Raw genomic sequence first — 21,542 nt, forward strand, 5'->3', positions numbered from 1 at the left:
GTTAGTAGTACAAACATTTTGTATGTCATTGCACTATTAATAGAATATTTGTATCGAGACAATTAGTCCACGTCTTTTATTGTAAGTTAATTATTTTTTCATACTTCTTCTTCTCTTCTATTTCAGCATAATAAAAGATCAAGTTTTCTTGAAATCGATAAATGTCCAAAATACATTATAAAATATTTTTTATTGGCAATAATTATGTACATTCACAAAGAGTGTTACAATCTTTACCGATATTAATTAATTGTCATTGAATTCAATGTTGTTATAGACTTTAGGGACATTTATACAGAGTATCAATTGCCTCTTAAAATACATATTTAATGATAATTAAACTATTAATTATCATTAAAGATCATTTTGGTTGTAGTGATAACTCATGCTTTTGATAATTTTTTTAATTTTTGATAAATAAGTAATAACTCTTTCTGACTTCTTTCAACTAAATTTTGTGAACTGTAAACTTGGATACAACCGGAAAGACTATCTTTTTGAAAAATATAGGAAAAATGCACAAGTTCCCCCTTAGACTATGACCGAAATTTCAAAGACACATTAATTAAACTAAGTTCCTATGACCCCCTCCCCCCACCCCCAAAAAAAACTTATTTTTTTTTAATTTTGTGCACCTTTTGTCTTACGTGACACACTCCGTGACTTCACGCAATTGAGACGCGTGGGAGAAATTTGGATGGTAGATAAGCCAAAAGGTGGGAACCTGCGAACTCCCCTCTCCATATTCTCCGGCATACCTATAAACTCCCTCATTGCTCGCCGCCTTACATTCTGGCAGCAAAAAGGACCAATATCGCTCCCAATATAGCAAAAAAAGGACTAGAGTCGTCTCTCTCCGCCTCACACCATTGTGAATTGCCGACTACCTCCATGAAAGCAACATGACTCTCTCTCTCTCTCCATTGATAATTGTCATGAAACCTTGTCACCAAGGTGTCAATACCAAAATCGGGCTAAAGATGATAACTATGATGTGGAGAAAAAAAAAGAGGTTGGGCAGCGATGGGATGGGGCTTGATGAAAAAATGGTGTGGTGAAGAAGATACATTCTTTTCTTTTATTAGAATTTTTTAATTATATAATTTTAATATTTTAAAATTTAAAGCTTTAAATATGATTTTCAATCGCCTTAAATGTGTGTAGTCACATTCTCTCGTTAACTCAGCTATTTTAATGACACATAAGCGTGGTCGATGGTCAGACGAGTTTAATATATTATATTTTATTTAGTCCAGATGACAAAAGGATTAGTAAAAGGGTTCAGAATACAAACTGATACAAGTATAAGAGTCTACTAAACCATTTCGCCAAAAATATAATACATACTAGGTCTTCGTGTATCAATATCCAACTTAACATCAGATAAAGGGTGTGTTCCATAGAAAATAGTTTCTAATCAAAATTTTTGGAAATGATTTTCTTTAGGAAAAACAAATTTCATACGTGACACTTCAAAATGAAGAAAATGACTTTTTAAAGGAAGTAGAAAGGGAAAATACATAAGTACCCCTCAACTTAAGTTTGAAATCTTAGAGGCACACTTATACTATACTAAGGTCCTATTACCCCCTCAACTTATTTTATAAATAATTTTCTATCCCTTTTCGGTCTACATGACAGTAGTTTGAAAAAAATGTCAACACACGTTTGGCCTACAAGATAGTATCACGTATACCGAAAAGGAGTAGAAAATTATTTATATAATAAGTTCAAGGGGGTAATAGGACCTTAGTATAGTATAAGTGTCTCTCTGGAATTTCGGACATAGGTTGAGGGGGTACTTATGCATTATCCAAGTAGAAAAAACAAGTTTCATAAGTGACATTTCAATTGATTATGTCCTCCCACTCTCTAAGACACCACTTCTTCACCTCACTCCCGTAGCTTCCATACCCACTATGGCACACATCTATCCCACCTCTATCTCGCATAGTATTTGTCTAAATTATACATAAATGCTTTTAGAATAATATTTTTTTTTGTTTAATACCAAACACAAAATATGCATAAGAATCTCACATATTTTCCTTGAAATATTTTTCAAAAAATATTTCCTTGGTACCAAACACACCCAAAGTTCCAATGTCCTCGGATAATATCAGCCAAATAGAGTCAATAAGAGGAGACTACTAAAGAAATAGATCTGAGCGCCAACCGACATTGCTGATTCGAGCGTATCTAATGCGGAGATCTTCTGAGATGAAGGGCGAGCTAATGGCGTTCTAGTTTGACTTGTCTCCATATGTATATAATTTTTTACGTGTCTCTTGCATTCGTACCTGTTTTTTATTTTTTTCATACTTTCTAACTTCACTGGTAAATTATCCCTTGTTAAGGAAAATTATGTAAACATAATAGTAGATGGCCTGATCCACTTAAGAGTGAATGCTAATTCATTGATTAATACAACTAATTCACACTAAATAATTACTAGAATTTGAACTGTTAATCCACACATCTTCAGTTCTATAACCTATATTTTTAATAATCTTCATAATTTTCATTCCTTCTGTGTTCACAACCACCCAAAATTAAATCCGTAAATTTATAGTAATTTATTGTGTTCTTTCATGTATTCCTATATAAATGTAGATACGTAAAGCAAGTCTTTGAATTACATAGTGAAGTATAGTAGTTGACATTTGTCACAACAAAAATATTATATGTTGTGATATTGCCTTCTTTTTGCTTTTTTTTTTATGCCTATATTCTGAGTATAGAAATTTTTCATACCAGTATATTGACGTGGCTTTGTAATCACATTTTAGAAAAATAATTTTGATACTGATTTCGTTATTGTGTGATAATGATTTATTAGGCTATAAGTAACTAGTGTAACTTAATTTTAGGAGCATTAATTTCGCAAAGTTCATCAAGTTGATACAATATATAAGGCTTTGTGCAATATTATTCTTACCTTTTCAACTATTCTATGTAATATAAAAATTATTTAGTTTTAGGAGTTACATATTTTATTATACAACGGAGAAAACACTCTATAAAATCTTCAAATTTGTGAATCCTATTCCAATTGAAAATTAGTTCTATGATTAGTGTTCTTTAATTTGCTTGAAATTTGACACAAATCCAAAGTATTATTTTATTTGTTGGTGAATGTCAAAAAAAAGGATTTACTTAAAAAGGCATTCACATCTTAAGAAGATATTGACTTTTACTTCGATCAATAATTAGTATTAGTGATGAATTTATGTTAAATTCATAAACATAAAAAATATGCAGGATTCTCATCGATCATTGGAAAAAATAATAGAGGATAACTATAGAGTCATATGCATAAATATTTTTCTACAGTCAAATCAAAGTCATTTAATCAATTTTTGTATTATTCATTTTGAGGATGTTACATAGTAATATAACACATGTTTGGACGTAAAAACAAAAACATTTAATTATCACTTTAATTATCAAACCAAGTTTTATTGTCCAATTTGCAGGTTCATGGAATATATAATCATTTCACTCACAATAAAAAAAGTTATTGAATATGTTGATTGTTCATATATTTCAACTTGTATATTTTTTTGTTGAATAGTTTGTGATACTTATTGTCGTGTGATTTTTGTTAATTTGTACCGTATAAAATGTTTTCACTCAACTCACGTGTGAAGCACATGTTGAGGACTAGTATATATGTGTGTGTGAGATTTCCTATCTAGAGTTATGATGATAATTAACATGATAATACGATTGAGTTTATCCCATTGTGAACAAGCTAGGGTTTGAATCCCAGGACATTTTATTTTTGTAGCTTGTCTTCATTTAGTTTTAGGATCAATCTATGGTTTTTTTTGTAATATAAAAACAAAACGTGCTAAAAGAGTACCTTATCACTTATATCATCATTTATAATTTTTATCGTTTCGAGTATGAATGCGCATCCACCCCACCATCCACATCTTTGCAACAGGCATCTTCTAGACATGTGAGTTCTTAACTGACCAACTTTCATTTCCACATAACAATTTACGTACACTCTATATAAAATACACGTACATATATTGATGAGAAAATCATCAACAGATGAAACTTAAACAATATTCCCCCGTCTCAATTAATGTGATAGTTGGGATTTTATAATTTAAATTTTTAACTAATGTGAATTACAATGCTTTTCACATAATTTTCAAAATCATAAATTTTACATAAAAAAAACTTAAAGCTTTTGTATCCGAATTTACTGTCAAATTATAGAAGTTTCAAATCTCAAAATTCGATTAATTAATGCCACGTAAATTTAATCAACCCCAACACTCAGAAAATCTACAATCAAGCATATAAAGTAAAAAAAATTAAGAAAGAAGTAGAAAAAACTTGAGATAATATGCCTGCTAAAGGACTTCTTACACCAAAAATATCATAATACTGTCTCTTTAACCATTATTATCACTATAAATATTTTGTACGTCTAATCTCTAAGATGAGGCCTCATCCATTGGTATCATATCGAAGTAGTTTTCAATTTTCTTGACCGCATTGTCATCGCCTTGAGTCTTGTTTCCTCTCTTTATTGGAACTAGGCTCTCCTTGTAATTGAAAAAACAACAGTCAGCAATGTTAGGGTCCAGCTGAAATCCAAGATCTGTAACTCGTCTTGTTTTAGGGTCTTATAGCACCAGCTGTGAAATTCCTGTGATCTTGAAAACCATCTTATTGTTATCCCAGATGTTGAGAGGCCAATGAACATGTATATGAGGTTGAATAGTAAGAACTTTAGACCAAATTTTTCTCTTCTTTCATAACCCACACATTGTATATGGATGTCATTGGTTTGCGGGGGTCACCAGTTAACATAGCAAGTAAGCCGCCATGCAATGTAAGCGTCCCCCAATGTTCACTTGGAATAGCAGGGACTTGCATCTCCCCAAACTGGTCGCTGCCCATGTAAAAATAGCGAATCATGTAGATATCATCAAGGCCCCTAGAAAGCCAATAATAAACCCCGTTGAGATAAGTAAGCATCAAGAGGTGCATATAAGAAAAAACCGGGAGGGAATTCAAGAGTAAGGTGTTTCCATGAATTGTTGCATAAGGAATAGACACAGACATAGACGCGATTATAATCACCTAGTCCAAGATCATCCCAGAGCCCTCGAAGCCATACAACCTTGTAATCTAGAGTCAACAGGTCAAATCCCAATCCGTACTGCTGATTATGGTGCGAGAAAAAGGACTCGATCTCAAAAGGCGCAGGAGAAAGAGACCTGAACTCTCTGGTGGCAGGATTCCACAGACCCAAGCAGACATCTTCTCCATAAAACAACTTCTGCACTAAGAATAAATCGTCAACTGGACCAGCAACACACGAGAAATCAGCCACCCTCGGAAGCTGAAGGAGAGTTTTTTGTTCAGGGGTCACACCAGGAGCAATTTCTTCAGGGAGCAAGGAGAATACAACATACCTTACGATGGGGTGTAATTCAGTAACTAATTTCATGTTGCAAACAAGGAGACCGGCACAATTGTTGCTGCAATGTTAAAAATGTTATTTTATGAAACTCAGACTTTTGATGAGAGCACGCCAGCTCTTGTGTACACATTTGAAACGCAAGAGTGATTCCACGGGCAATCTCAATAGAATATCAACTACGACATCTTCTGGTATAGGACGACCACCATCCATAGTAGTGCAAAAAGGTTCTTATTGTGCCTTACCGAAAAGGTCACAAACCTTTGATAAATTCACAATCTTTCAAAAAGGTCGTCACCTTTAATAAAAGTCACAACTTTCCATAAAAGTCAGAACTTTTCATAAAAGTCGCAACTTTTTATAAAATTCACAACTTTTCATAAACGTCGCAACCTTTCATAAAAGTCACAACTCTTCATAATAGTCGCAACTCTTCATTTTCCATTCACGCCTTTTAAAACCCAACAAAAAGGTCTCTTGAAACAGAACTAACTTTTTATACATATAAACTATACACTACTGTTTCCTTGGAATTGTGTTTTGATGGCTTATTCACACGTTTAGGCTTTTTATTTTTCGAACTCCTGAACGAAAATCTTGAATTCGCCACTGGACAGTTTTAGGGATGACACTCCCTCTGTTAGTGTTAACTAACCTAGAAAAGCAAACAAATGGAAATTCATACAAGATATTCTAGTAAGGAACTGGCCATTTGCTTGTCTAGACTTTTCATTAGCCATAAAGCAGTAAACGACTTTCCGGTTAGTTGGTGAGTTATTTACGTGTTAAATTCCGCACATCAAGTATGGTATTTGACTACCGGTTTAAATGTATAAGTTGAGGACAAAACATATGAATTATTTTATACAAGGCAAAAGATGGAATCACTACAACAAAAATAAATTTTAGCGGCATTAAATATTGACATTCATAAAGAGTGCTAAAGTCTTTACCGCCATTAGTAAGTGTCATTGGAATCAATGTCTCTAAAGACTTTAGGGACATATACAAAGAGTGACAATTGCCGCTAAAAATACATATTTAGCGGCAATTAAGAATTAATTGCCGCTAATGATCATTTTTGTTGTAGTGGATAACGAAACTCGGTATAACTAATTAATATGTAAACTCTTTCGGTTAAGATCAATCAGCACCACTTGAAAATTTAGCAAGTTTAAGTTGGCACTTTTTGCAAGTATTTCTAAAAGTTAGAATTTGAAAGAACCAAAAGAATGATCAAAATCGGGCAGGATATAATTTAGAAGCAAAACCCTACATTACCAAATTCAAAAAAAAAAATATATTATAGAATGAAATTGAAATCTAACTTTACAAACGAGGATGATATCTCCTTCCTTCATTATTACTATACTTGTTTGCCACTCCAGGGTGTTTCGATTAGGTTATTCTAGGAGAGTTTTCGCATCAACATCTTTTTTCCGCCCGATGTTTGAAGCCCTTATTGAAACATCGATTGAATTCGAATTGCGCATCGTAGGGCCCATTCGGGATTGATGCTTCCCAACATGCCTATTCACATTAAATACTAACTAGAATCTTATTACAGTTTTGAACTATTAAACAAGAAACAAGACATAGGATAAGGGAAATATTCATTATTAACTTCACTTCTCCTTATTAGTACCAAAAGTTTCTCGTTTAGGAAATAGGAAGTTTTAAAGGACTAATTATATCCAATGGTTGGTTCTATTTATGAATCAATCCCTTCGGTGCATTATTTCCCTAGGTTCCAACATTGGTAAAAAAATCAAGCTTTCTCGATTGAATTGACATATTTATATACTTTTTCCTCATCGTATCTATCACGGATGCCGCTCTTACCTTATGACTTATATCATCATTTATATTTTTTTATTGTTCCGAGTATGAACGCGCATCCACCTCACTATCCACATCTCTGCAACATGCATCTTCTCGACATGATCAGAGTTCTTGACTGGCCAACTTTCATTTCCATACAACAATTTACAAACATACTCTTTATAAAATGCACGTACATATATAGATGGAAAAATCATGAACAGATGAAACTTAAACAATACTCCCCCCCCCCCCCCATCTCAATTAAAATGATATTGGGATTTTATCTTTCAGATTGTTATTTTTGTGATTTACAATGCTTTTCACACAATTTAAAAAAACAAAAATTTATTATTGAAAAAAACTTAAAGCTTTTGTATCTAAATTTACTGTCAAATTATAGAAATTTCAATCTCAAAATTCATATTAATGCCACGTAAATTAAATCAACCCCAACACTCAGAAAATCTACAATCAACATAAAAGGTTAAAAAAATAATAATATAAGAAACAAGTAGAAAAACCTTGAGATAATATGCCCTGCTAAATGACTTACACCAAGAAAATCATAATACTCTGTCTGTTTAACCATTTTTATCACTAGATATATTTTGTACGTCTAATCTCTAAGATGAGGCCTCATCCGCTGGTATAGTATTGAAGTAGTGTTCAATTTGCTTGACTGCATTATCCTCGCCCTGAGTCTCATTTCCTCTCTTTATTGGAACTAGGCTCTCCTTGTAATTGAAAACCCAACAGCCAGCAATGTTAGGGTCCAGCTGAAATCCAAGATCTGTAACATGTCTTGTTTTAGGGTCATATAGCACTAGCTGTGAAGTTTCCATGATCTCGAAAACCATCTTATTGTTATCCCAGATGTTGATAGGCCAATAAGAATCTATATGAGGTTGAACAGTAAGAACTTTGGACCAATTTCCCTCTTGTTTCATTACCCACACATCATATATGGATGTCATAGGTTGGTCAGAGTCACTTGTTAACATTGCAAGTGAGCCGCCATGCAATGTAAGCGCCCCCCAATGTGCAGTTGTAATATCTGGGACTTGCATCTCCCTAAATTGTTCACTGATCATGTCAAGAGAGAGAATCGTGTATATGCCATTTAGGCCCTTCGAAAGCCAATAATAAACTCCGTTGAGATAAGTGGCATCAAGGGGTGCAGATAAGTTAGAAATTGGAGGGAATTCGAGAGTAAGGCGTTTCCATGAATTGTTGCATGAGGAATAGACACAGGTATAGACACTTAGTCCAAGATCATCCCAGAATACTCGAATCCATACAACCTTGTAATCTAGAGTAACCAGGTCAAATCCAAATCCATACTGATGATCATTATTGTGCGACCAAAAACCCTCAATCTCAAAATGCGCAGGGGGCAGAGACCTGAACTCTTTGGTAGCAGGATTCCACAAACCCAAGCAGACATCTGCTCCATAAAGCAACTTCTGCACTAAGAATAAGCCATTAACTGGACCGGCAACACACATGAAATCAGTGACCCTCGGAAGTTGAAGGAGAGTTTTTTGTTCAGGGGTCACACCTGGAACAATTTCTTCAGGGAGCAAGGAGAATACAACAGACTTTACGATGGGCTGTAATTCAGGGGCCATTTTCATGTTGCAAACAAAGAGACGGGCACAATTGTTGTTGCGATATTGAAAATGTTCTTTTATGAAACTCGGACTTTTGATGAGAGCACACCAGTTCTTGCGCACACATTTGAAACGCAAGAGTGATTTCACGGGCAATCTCAATAGAATATCAACCAGTGCATCTTCCGGTATAGGACGAACAACATCCATACTGGTTACAAAGTGAGTCATGTTACAAACATATTTAAAGAGAACATATATAGAAACATGTTTTAATAGAACACACAGTAAATTGGACTCATCTATAATTAGGAGAAGACAAGTAAAGTAGTCATGTGGTTTGCTAGGGTAATTTTTAAATACCTTTTTTCAACTAATATCAATCAACAAATCCTTGGAAATGGAAAGAAATAAAAAGAATTAGCATGATCAGAAACAATGGCAGAAAAACCCTAGATCCCCAAATAGAACAAATTCAAATTCAAATTCAAAATAAATAATCTGTCAGAAATCTAACCTTACAAGTTGATGAAGAAGAAGTGTCAAAAATTGATTGAGTGGTGTTGTAGAAATAGCTCAACTGTTGACTACTTCCTCCTACTTCTTGTCATTTTATTTTATAGTACAACTCCTCTTAATTCATTTTATCTAGGGTTTTAATTACCTTTGGGCTCACCAAGACCCTCTTAGCTATAAAATCATATGTCTTAGTAGAGCCATTTATATGGGCTAGATTCATTGGGCAGGCCTGACTTAACTCGTGATTTCGTAAAATTGGACTATTATTTTTTAGGCCCATTTAAGAACAATGTTTTTTATCCTGACCTAAATAAGTTTGTTGATTTGTGGGGGCTTGAGATATATGGACAAGACCAGCCCATGTGCCAAATAAATCTATTTCTTAAACGTTCTTGAATCTGAATTTTATATTTGTCATGTGAAATAAATTAAGTATAACAATAAAGGAGTAATTAAGTAGTCAATAACATAGGCTCAAAACTATGAGTAGAACATTGAGTGCATGTCATGCACATATTACTCCTTACTTTCCTTTGTGGTACCTGTTTTTTATTTTTTTCATACTTTCTACTTCACTGGTAATGTATCCCTTGTTAAGAAAAATTATGTAAACATAATAGTAGATGGCCTGATCCACTTAAGAGTGAGTGCTAGTTCATTGATTGATACAACTAAATCACATTAAATAATTACTAGAATTTGAACTGTTAAAACTAGAAAAAAGATTTAGGGTAAGGTAACTCACCTGTTTGGTCGTGCAAGATGGTATCTTGATATGGAATCATGATATGATATCATAATATAGAATTATGAGATGAAATTGAATTTTTATTTGAATATGCGATATGAAATTTTGGTGTTGTATACTTTCTCATAAACATAAGAATCTAATAAGTTGTAAAGCTATTAAAATAGACTCATCTGTTTATTCAATCTTACCAAATAAACAAAAATTATAAAATATCATAATAAATTATTACATTGTTATTTGTTCTCCACTTAAGTAATTGTTTCATCTAACTTTAATTCATCAAACTTTAATTCAATAAAAAAATTGAAATAAATTGTAGTGTACTAAGATAGTCTTTTATATTACTCAACAATCGGTTGGTGTGACTTAAATTGATTATATGTTGGTGAGAATAATAAATTTTAAAAAGTATTGATCTTGTTATAAATTTTATTTACATTTAAAATAAATGGTTAGTAGATACGGGGTGTTTCAACAAAATATGAACTTGTGAATCAAAATTTTTATATTAAAAAATCTCAAGTCATGATACGGAATTCGTATATCATGGTTTTTGGAGAATATGAAATCACATCTCATGATATTAAATTATGAGATGGAATCAGCATAAAATCGCATGTCCAAACGCTGATTCCATCACACGATTCCATATCGTGATATGGTATTGCATGGCCAAAGTATACATGTTGATGCCGAATCAATCCCTTAAGTGCATTATTTCCAAAGGTTCTGATATTGGTAAAAAATTTAGCTTTCTCGCTTGAATTGACAAATTTCGATACATTCCTCATTTTATCTATCACGGATCTGAGGCCACTCCCACTTAATCCCATATATTCTTATTGCTAATCTTTTATCACTTCGAGTATGACCACACATCCACCTCCATATCTGCATCTTTGCAACAATATGCATCTTTTGGACATGGGAGTTCTTGAGTGGCCAACTCTCATTTACATACACACATACATATATCAATGGAAAAACCATCATCAAAATTTCCTAATCCTCTTTCATTAAACAAGGGATATGTAACAACAAAAACAAATTGTTTGCTTGTTGTTAAGTTTATCAAAAAGGAGGACATACAATCTCTTGAGTTAATACCTCAGATGGTCACTCAACTATGCACTCTTCTCTCAGAAAGTCACTCAACTTTCAATTTTCACTCAAAAGTCACTCAACTATGCACTTTTTTCTCAGAAAGTCACTCAACTTTGAATTTAACTCAAAAGTCACTCAACTATCCACTCTTTCCCAGAAAGTCACTCAATCTATTAAATTATTTTTTAATTAAAATTTATTGATATTAATTATTTATATAACAAACCAAAATTTTTAAAAAATAAATTAAATCATTTAGTGATCCACCCACCTAACCCAACCCACTAAAAAATATGATATAACCCATTTTATTTTATCTTTAATCCTACATTAATCTCTCTCTTTAAACCTTGAATTAGGATTAAATACAAAATAAAATGGGTCATATCATGTTTTTAATGGGTCGGGTTACGTGGGTGGATCACTAAATAGTTTAAATGGTATTATTATCTTTAAAAAATTTTGATTTGTTATATAAATAATTAATATCAACAAATTTTAGTTAAAAAAAACAATTTAATAGATTGCGTGACTTTCTGAGGAAAGAGTGGATAGTTGAGTGAATTTTGAGTTAAAATTCAAAGTGGAGTGACTTTCTGAGAAAAAAAATGCATAATTGAGTGACTTTTGAGTGAAAATTGAAAGTTGAGTGACTTCCTGAGAGAAGAGTGCATAGTTGAGTGACCATATGAGGTATTAACTCCAATATCTTAGGACAACTACTATTATACATAAATAGCCCACCAGCATCACCGATGCTACCACAACTGTTGACTACTTCCTCCTACTTCTTGTCATTTTATTTTATAGTACAACTCCTCTTAATTCCTTTTATCTAGGGTTTTAATTACCTTTGGGTTCACCAAGACCCTCTTAGCTATAAAATCATATGTCTTAGTAGAGCCGTTTATATGGGCTAGATTCATTGGGCAGGCCTGACTTAACTCGTGATTTCATAGAACTGGACTATTATTTTTTAAGCCCATATAAGAACATTATTTTTTTATCCTGACCTAAATAAGTTTGTTGATTTGTGGGGGCTTGAGATATATAGACAAGACCAGCCTGTGGGCCAAATAATTCTATTTCTTAAACGTTCTTGAATGTGAATTTTATATCCGTCATGTGAAATAAATTAAGTATAACAATAAAGGATTAATTAAATAGTCAATAACATAGGCTCAAAACTATGAGTAGAACATTGAGTGCATGTCATGCACATATTACTCCTTACTTTCCTTAGTGGTACCTGTTTTTATTTTTTTCATACTTTCTAACTTCACTGGTAAATTATCCCTTGTTAAGGAAAATTATGTAAACATAATAGTAGATGGCTTGATCAGATTAAGAGTGAGTGCTAGTGTTGTTCATTGTATTCCAAACATACTTAGAACAAAACATTGAACATCTTTGTAAGAAAACAAAGTTTAAGAACATTTTCACAACTAGAAAATTAAAACTAGTAGCAAAACTAGAATCAAAAATAGATTTTTTTAAAAAAATATACAAAATATTTTTCTTAAAGAAGAAATGTTGTTAATGTGTCTAAAGAATCTTACTGATTCCAACAAACTTTGCAGAAACACGAAGTTACCAAGTTTAATGAACCAGTGAAGAACAAAAGAGTAGAAGAACTAAAATTAATTTACAAATCTAAAGTTTGTAAAACACGTACTAGAATCTGGAAAATTTTTAATAGGAAAAAGATCAAGTCCACTGAATTCACAGTGTCCCTTAAGGAAATTATTCCCCTCTAGTATCTGAGGTTTGATTTGGAATATGACCTCCCAGGGTAAAATGATCTCAATCACCAGAGTATAGATACCAAAAAAACTCCGGTGTCAGCGAACCACTCAACGGCAGTAAAGTACACTTAGAATACTAGATTTAGTAGTTGAAGAAGAAGTCCATAAATTCTATTTAAAATGAGAGGAAATCCCTCAATTTATAGAAAACAAAGGATAGTGCGAAAAGGTTCTTATTGTGCTTTACCGGAAAGGTCACAAACCTTTGGAAAAGTCACAATCTTTCAGAAAGGTCGTCACCTTTCATAAAAGTCACAACTTTCCATAAAGTCACAATTTTTCATAAAAGTCGCAACTTTTCATAAAAGTCAAAACTTTTCATAAAAGTCGCAACATTTCATAAAAGTCACAACTCTTCATAAAAGTCGCAACTCTTCATTTTCCATTCATACCTTTTTAAAATCCAACAATCCCCCGCATAAATGGGGAATGAGTCGAAGACAAAGAAATGGATAAGTATGTGTACTTTACAAGCAAGAATTAATTGCATCTGGATAAGTATGTTTCCCTTTGGACTTTCCGTAGTGAATATATGTCGGATATACTCGATCAATCGGTAGATGTGATATCTTTGAAACGTCGAACTTTGGTGTATGCCTAGACAACCATATGTCACACAATTAAACCTTTACCATTTATGGTTCTTACGGTTGTGTTCGTTTTAGCCATGAACACCTCCTGGTTTCATGAGTGTATAGAGAGATGGACTTTTGACAATCATCTTCTTTGAAGAGGCTTACACTTCACACTCACATAGGTGATTTTTAATCGTGTTATCGCATAGATACACTATTTGGTCAACTCTGCCAAACTTAGAAAATCATTAAAACCATTAAGCTTTATTAACTCATTAACAAGCCTTAATGTTGTATCCTTGTCCCTGAGCATTGTCTTCATCATGAGAATGGATTGAGTTTATTGACAATGCCGAACCGTCATTCACAACTTTGTTTTTCTCCTTGAATCTAGCTCTTGGGATCTCCAGTCTGCTAGATAGAGTTACCGCCATGATGACTTGTCCTAAGCCGTAAATCCATTCCCTTATATGATCTTTTAACTTTCTCTCTAGTTAGGCCTTTTTGTAAGTGGATCCGACGCATTATCCTTTCACTTTAAGTAGTCAATTCTGATAATTCCACTAGAGAGTAGTTTTCCAACAGTATCATGTCTATGTCATATATGACGAGACTTTCCGTTATACGTCTTGCTCCATGCTCTACCTATTGCATCGTGACTGTGAAAGTGTGTGCATACTAATGCCAATGGTTTGGGGCAAAATAGAATATCTATTAAGAAATTTTGAAGTCTTTTAACTTATTCATCGACCTTATCTAGAGCACCTAGCTCAAAGATCATTGTAGAGCTAGCGATACATGTCTCTTTTAAAATATTTTTAAGAGACTGCTCCTCTACCAATAGTAAATACATATCCACTTGTGAATTTTATATCATTCTTCCGATGATTCAATTTGCATCACTATATCTTTCAATATTGTTGGATATTGTTATAACGCAAGACATAGTTTTAAATATTATTTTCAATTCAATGAGACCGCGAAAATGCTAAACATTATGGAGTTCTACGAATTCTTATATCTAAGATCGCATTAGCAACTCCAATAATTTTCATTTCACTTGCTTTATAGCATACGTTTAGTAGCATTTATGTCATTAGTGTCTCTATTGATGATCAACATATCACCAATATACAAACAAACAATGACCTTATGATTTTAATGTGAACACATTTATCACTTCCATCATTCTTCAACCAATTTGCCGACATGGTTTGATTGAATTATGTCATTGTTTTGGTGCTTCCATAATGTGACTTAACAAGTTCACATACTTCTTTTTATTTACTGGGTACCACAAAATCCTCGGATTGTTCCATGTAAATTTCTTCCTCCAATTCTACATTTAAGAAAGTTTTTTTCACATTCATTTGATGAATTTGTAGGTCATATACCACAGTAATAATTTTTGCATCCGAATGGATGTAATTCTAATTACTAACGAGTATATATATCGACATGATCAAAATTATATTTTTTTTCCTAAAGCCTTTGACACAAAGTCTTGCTTTATATTTTTCAACAGTTCCATCAACTGTTATTTTTCCTTCTAAAGATTCATTTTGAACCCAAAGGTTTATTTTCTTGAAGAAGATCAATTAACTTTCAATATTGTTTATTGACGCCATCTTTCCAAAGGATGAGTCTACAGAAGACACAAAAAATGTTACAAAATCATATTCGAAAGGAAGTAAATGTCCTTTAACATTTTACTAAGCCTCTGAAACTCTTTATTAAGTACATTGTCCTTTTCATTTCCTAGGCCTTTTAGAGCCTTCTCTAGAATACTCAAGTCTAATTTTACAGTCCACAATCATAGATCCTATTTTAATTCTTTTAGGAATAGGATCTTGGACTTTGACTAGATACCCCCACACATTGAAATATTTCAAGTTGGATTTCCTTTCTTTCCATTTCTCATATGGAAAATATTGTATTCTGATCAAACCAAACCGCTTTCTTTCTAAAAGGACTAAAATTTTTGTTGATTCCTTTTGCAGTAAGGATAGTTCCTCCACACAACTTTTGTGTAAACCCGAACTTATAAATAATGCATCCATCATTTCTTTCAACATTCAGTTTTTCATTATATTGAGGTGAATATGGCAGTAGTTTGATATTTTACTTTCCAAACATATTTCTGCACAATGAGATTTATACTCTCCATTCTAATCACTTCTTATATATTTTTTTCACACTGATTTTCAACTTTGATATTACATTGTCTAGACATTTCTATTGCTTCACCTTACCATTTAGCAAAGACAGTCATTTCTAATACAATTTTCAATAAAAGTAACAAATATTTTTTCTCACCATGAGATGATGTTAACTTCATATCATCAATGTCAGTGTAAATCAATTCTAAGGGATTAGAATTTCTTTCAACAGATTTATAAGAATGCTCAACATACTTAGATTCCACAAAAAACTTGACATTTTTATTTATTGCACTCAAAGTTAGGTAAAACTTCTAAGTTGATCAGTTTTTTCTTACAAGGTTTTGTAATTGACATGCCCCAAGTGTTCATGTCACAAACATTGACTCAAGCAAGTAAGAAAAAATAAAAACATTGAGTTTGAAAAGCTCTTCGCGAGGTAGCTTTTTCCTCGCTAATATTTTGTTCCTATTTCTTACAATTTTGTGTGATACAAACATTGTTTAGATTGTCAAATATCATTTTCAGAAGGACATTTCCATAACTTTCAATGTGATTGTTATAGAACTACCTATGAACAAAGTTTCATCGGATTCAATAAAGACGATATAGTCCAACTGTTATTTTTTACAAAAATATAACAAATGACTATTCACCAATATTCATGTGTATGCAAATACTTTTATTATAATAGACATATCTTTTCATTAAAAATCACAACATATTAAGTGATTTTTTTTTCATATAAAAAACACAATTATTTTGAACAAGTATATATATAATTTGGATGTTTCATACTAGTCACACTATATACTAGTAATAGAGAAACTCAACAACCACAATACCAAATATACTCCAAGAATTTTGTGGGTATAACATGATACAAAAGTATCATTGAATTTCATATCTTTTGTTCCAAAGTTAAATTAGACACCAACTCTAATAATAAGAAAATAACCCCCACATTTCAAACGTGATCTCAAAAATATTTTTCAAGTATTTGAAAATAGTTTTTCCACATATTTTAATGTTGGAAATATTATTCTATGAAAGAATTATAGTGCTGCAATTCTTTTTGACAATGTTTGCGCAATGTCAAAGTTCATTTCATAGAGACACAAAATCACAAATTCTAAGTCACTGGTATTTTTTCTCTATCATAAATAGACATGCCACTTAGTATTTTAAATATTAACAATAAGGACAAAACAAAATTGTACAATTTATTTCTATGTTATATTGAAGTTTATAGATAATCAAATGTACAACACTAACTTATTATGTGAAGTTTTCATATTCTTCAAACCAATTGCAAAGTCCAATTTATCCAGAGTATACAACCACAAAAGTTTTTAGTCCACAAAAATAAGACACACTAACATTTCTCATGGAGTACAAAACTTCAAAAGTCTTTTTTTTCTCCAAACAGAATAACACATATTCTTTATCACATAGAAATGTTTTTTTCTTATCAAATAGTCTTCCAACTATAACAATTTGACATACTATTTTATCAAACAAAAATATGAATCTCTCATTTTCGCAAACTAAAGAATTTTAAAAGCAACAATATCTGCGAAGTAAAATTCATTCCACAACATATGGTTTGCAAATCTTTTTCCAAAGATACACATAATAAAAAAATAAAAAATCAAACATGATTACTCATAGAAACTATTTTCCTCCTTAGATAATTTAATAAGAAGGTTACCTGGTAATCTTTAAACGGAATACCATAAAAAAAAATTTGTTACATTCTCACTTCAACTTTGCTAAAACAAAGCAACGAATATGGAGAAGCAATGCATTTATCTTCTACTTCCATGATCAGATTCTCTCAATCAGTAGCATAAAAAAAATACTAACAATATAATAATTTCCTTAAGATTGTTGTTCATCTTGTATTTCAAACATACTTAGAACAAAATATTGAACATCTTTGTAAGAAAACAAAGTTTAAGAACATTTTCACAACTAGAAAATTAAAACTAGTAGCGAAACTAGAATCAGAAATAGATTTTTTTTAAAAATATACGAAATATTTTTCTTAAAGAAGAACTGTTGTTAATGTGTCTAAAGAATCTTATTGATTCCAACAGACTTTGCAGAAACACGAAGTTACCAAGTTTAATGAACCAGTGAAGAACAAAAGAATAGAAGAACTAAAATTAATTTACAAATCTAAAGTTTGTAAAACACGTACCAGAATCTGGAAAAACTTTAATAGAAAAAAGATCAAGTCCACTGAATTCACAGTGTCCCCTTAAGGAAATTATTCCCCTATAGTATCCGAGGTTTGATTTTGAACATGACCTCCCAGGGTAAAATAATCTCAATCACCAGAGTATAGATACCAAAAACTCCGGTGTCAGTGAACCACTCAACGGCAGTAAAGTACACTTAGAATACTAGATTTAGTAGTTGAAGAAGAAGTCCATAAATTCTATTTAAAATGAGAGGAAATCCCTCAATTTATAAAAAAAATAAAGGATAGTGCGAAAAGGTTCTTATTGTGCCTTACCGGAAAGATCACAAACCTTTGGAAAAGTCACAATCTTTCAGAAAGGTCGTCACCTTTCATAAAAGTCACAACTTTTCATAAAAGTCGCTACAATTCATAAAAAGTCATAACTTTTCATAAAAGTCGCAACATTTCATAAAAGTCACAACTCTTCATAAAAGTCGCAACTCTTCATTTTCCATTCACACCTTTTTAAAATCCAACAGCTAGTTCATTGATTGATACAACTAATTCACATTAAACAATTACTAGAATTTGAACTGTTAAAACTAGAAACAAGATTTAGGGTAACGGTAACTCGCTTGTTTGGTCGTGCAAGATTGTATCATGATATGGAATCATGATATGATATCATAATATAGAATTATGAGATTAAATTGAATTTTTATTTGAATATGCGATATGAAATTTTGGTGTTGTATATTTTCTCATAAACATAAGAATCTAATAAGTTGTAAAGCTATTAAAATAGACTCAACTGTTTATTCAATCTTACCAAATAAACAAAAATTATAAAATATCATAATAAATTATTACATTTTTATTTGTTCTCCACTTAAGTAATTGTTTCATCGAACTTTAATTCATCAAACTTTAATTCAATAAAAAAATTGAACATAAATTGTAGTGTACTAAGATAGTCTTTTATATTACTCAACAATCGGTTGGTGTGACTTAAATTGACTATATATTGGTGAGAATAATAAATTTTAAAAAGTAATGATCTTGTTATAAATTTTATTTACATATAAAATAAATGGTTAGTAGATACGAGTTGTTTTAACAAAATATGAACTTGTGAATCAATTTTTATATTAAAAAATCTCAAACCATGATACAGAATTCGTATATCATGATTTTTGAAGAATATGAAATCACATCTCATGATATTAAATCATGAGATGGAATCGGCATAAAATTGCATGTCCAAATGCTGATTCCATCACACGATTCCATATCGTGATATGGTATTGCATGGCCAAAGTGTACATGTTGATGCCGAATCAATCCCTTAAGTGCATTATTTCCAAAGGTTCTGATATTGGTAAAAAATTTAGCTTTCTCGCTTGAATTGACATATTTCGATACTTTCCTCATTTTATCTATCACGGGTCCGAGGCCACTCCCACTTAATCCCATATATTCTTATTGCTAATCTTTTATCACTTCGAGTATGACCACACATCCATCTCCATATCTGCATCTTTGCAACAATATGCATCTTTTGGACATGAGAGTTCTTGACTGGCCAACTCTCATTTACATACAACAATTTACATACACACATACATATATCAATGGAAAAATCATCATCAAAATTTCAAAATCCTCTTTCATTAAACAAGGATATGTAACAACAAGAACAAATTGATTGCTTGTTGTTAAGTTTATCAAAAAGGAGGACATACAATCTCTTAGGACAACTACTATTATACATAAACAGCCCACCAGCATCACCGATGGTACCACAATCTGATCGAGTTGTTTTCTTATAAGCTATTGAATGTAATTATTTCGATAATAACTAAAATGGCTGAATATTCACTGTAAGACGTTGAAGAAGTGGTCGAATTGTTGGAATGCATTAAGTTAAAAAAAAATTAAAAATATCACGTCCAAATATTTAGAGATTTTATTTCATGAAATATTTAGGACATATGTACGATATGTAGGAAATATGGAAGGAAAATAATATCTTTAGAGAATGCTCAAGTTTATTATAGGTTAGTTAAGACCATTTAAGATGATTGCTATCATCAACTACATATCTATTGATACTAGTAATAATGTAAATCGAAGGTCTTGCATAAGTAACTAAATACATGTATCACAATTTACTAGATACATGTATTACGAAATTCTAAAAAGACTTCTTGAAAAATTAACAATTTCGGAAGATTAAACATAGACTCATTAATTCTAACACCCCCCACCCCCCTTAATTCATTTGCTTGATAACTCCAATGCAACAAAAATTTTCTCTAGGAAGTCTTTGGTGAAGATGTCAGCAAGTTTTTCTCCTGTCTGAAAATGCAACTGAATTTCGTCTTTCTCTTGTGCTTCTAGGATAAAATGATACTTGATGGAAATATGCTTTGATCTTTCATGGCTGGCTGGATTCTTGGCAATTGCAATTGCTAATTTGTTATCACAATATAAAACAGTCCCTCTTTTTTATTTTTCACCAATGTCTTCAAATTTTCTCCTAAGTCAAATAGCTTGAAAAGTAGTCTTAGTTGCTGAAACATATTCTACTTCGGCAGTGGATTGAGCAACAAGACTTTGCTTTTTTGATAACCAAGAACAAATACTTGATTCAAATAAGAAAGCATAACTAGAAGTACTTTTCATGTCATTTATACGTCCAGCCCAATCACTATCAGAATAACCAATTAAGTTCAAATCTCCACCAAAGTAAAATATTATCTCATAATCCATTGTTTCTTGCAAGTAGCGTAGAACACGCTTTGTAGCTCTATAGTGCACTTGGCTTGTTTCTTGCATGAATATGGATAATAAATTTGAAGCAAACATAATATCTGACCTTGTTGAAGTAAGATATAACAAACTTCCAATCAAGCTCCTATAAAGTGAGCTATTAGCTTTCTTTTCTCCATCATCTTTTCTGAACTTCTCATTTGCTGCTAATGGTATGACCACAAACCTGCAATCCATTATTTTGAATTTTTGAAGGATACTTTCAGTATACTTCTTTTGAGAAACAAAAATTCCTTCCTTCACTTGAGAAACTTCGATGCCCAAGAAATAATTTAGCAACCCAAGATCACTCATTTCTTAGGCTTGCATCATATCTTGCTTGAACTTTTGCACCATCTTCACATCATTTCCTGTAAAGAGCAGATCATCCACATAGAGACAAACAATGATAATGTTGTCATGTTATTTATTCACATACAAAGTGGCTTCACATTTACTTCTCTGAATATTATTTTTCAGAAAGTATTTATCCATTTCATTGTACCAGTCTCTTGGAGTTTGCTTCATCTCGTAAAGAGCTTTTTTTAGCCTGTACACCTTCTCTTCTCCCCCTTGAACAAAAAATACTCAAGGTTGCTCAACATAAATTTTTTATCATGATTTATATTAAGAAATGCAGATGTAACATCAAGTTTAAATATCTTACATTTCTTTTGTACGCAACAACAATTACAGTTCTAATTGTCTCAAGGCGACCAACTGGAGAGAAAGTTTCTTAAAATCAAT

The 21,542-nt window shown here is 32.0% G+C and overlaps 3 protein-coding genes across 3 annotated transcripts; all 3 read right to left on the bottom strand.

The window, feature by feature from the left end:
- Positions 1-4,960: 4,960 nt before the first annotated feature.
- Positions 4,961-5,662, bottom strand: LOC138348199 (putative F-box/kelch-repeat protein At1g12870). Its single transcript, XM_069296822.1, has 2 exons — positions 5,562-5,662; positions 4,961-5,507 (listed from the first exon to the last, which is right to left on the bottom strand). Exons 1-2 carry the CDS (start codon positions 5,660-5,662, stop codon positions 4,961-4,963), a joined length of 648 nt encoding a protein of 215 aa, XP_069152923.1.
- Positions 5,663-7,896: 2,234 nt separating this feature from the next.
- LOC138348200 (F-box/kelch-repeat protein At3g23880-like) lies at positions 7,897-9,093 on the bottom strand. Its single transcript, XM_069296823.1, has one exon. It carries the CDS (start codon positions 9,091-9,093, stop codon positions 7,897-7,899), a length of 1,197 nt encoding a protein of 398 aa, XP_069152924.1.
- Positions 9,094-20,261: 11,168 nt separating this feature from the next.
- On the bottom strand, positions 20,262-21,110 carry LOC138348201 (uncharacterized mitochondrial protein AtMg00810-like). The gene is made up of 2 exons (XM_069296824.1): positions 20,663-21,110; positions 20,262-20,455 (listed from the first exon to the last, which is right to left on the bottom strand). Exons 1-2 carry the CDS (start codon positions 21,108-21,110, stop codon positions 20,262-20,264), a joined length of 642 nt encoding a protein of 213 aa, XP_069152925.1.
- Positions 21,111-21,542: the final 432 nt, after the last annotated feature.

Source organism: Solanum lycopersicum, chromosome 4, assembly GCF_036512215.1.
Source record: "Solanum lycopersicum chromosome 4, SLM_r2.1".
Classification (NCBI taxonomy): domain Eukaryota; kingdom Viridiplantae; phylum Streptophyta; class Magnoliopsida; order Solanales; family Solanaceae; genus Solanum; species Solanum lycopersicum.

Bases quoted from the DNA above. Each gene is read 5' to 3' on its own strand.
- LOC138348200 (XM_069296823.1), bottom strand. From the start codon at position 9,093: ATGGATGTTGTTCGTCCTATACCGGAAGATGCACTGGTTGATATTCTA.
- LOC138348199 (XM_069296822.1), bottom strand. From the start codon at position 5,662: ATGGATGGTGGTCGTCCTATACCAGAAGATGTCGTAGTTGATATTCTA. The intron at 5,508-5,561 runs GCGTGCTCTCAT...TTAACATTGCAG, and splicing joins AAATGTGTACACAAGAGCTG to CAACAATTGTGCCGGTCTCC.
- LOC138348201 (XM_069296824.1), bottom strand. From the start codon at position 21,110: ATGAGTGATCTTGGGTTGCTAAATTATTTCTTGGGCATCGAAGTTTCT. The intron at 20,456-20,662 runs GTACTTCTAGTT...ATAACAAATTAG, and splicing joins ACGTATAAATGACATGAAAA to CAATTGCAATTGCCAAGAAT.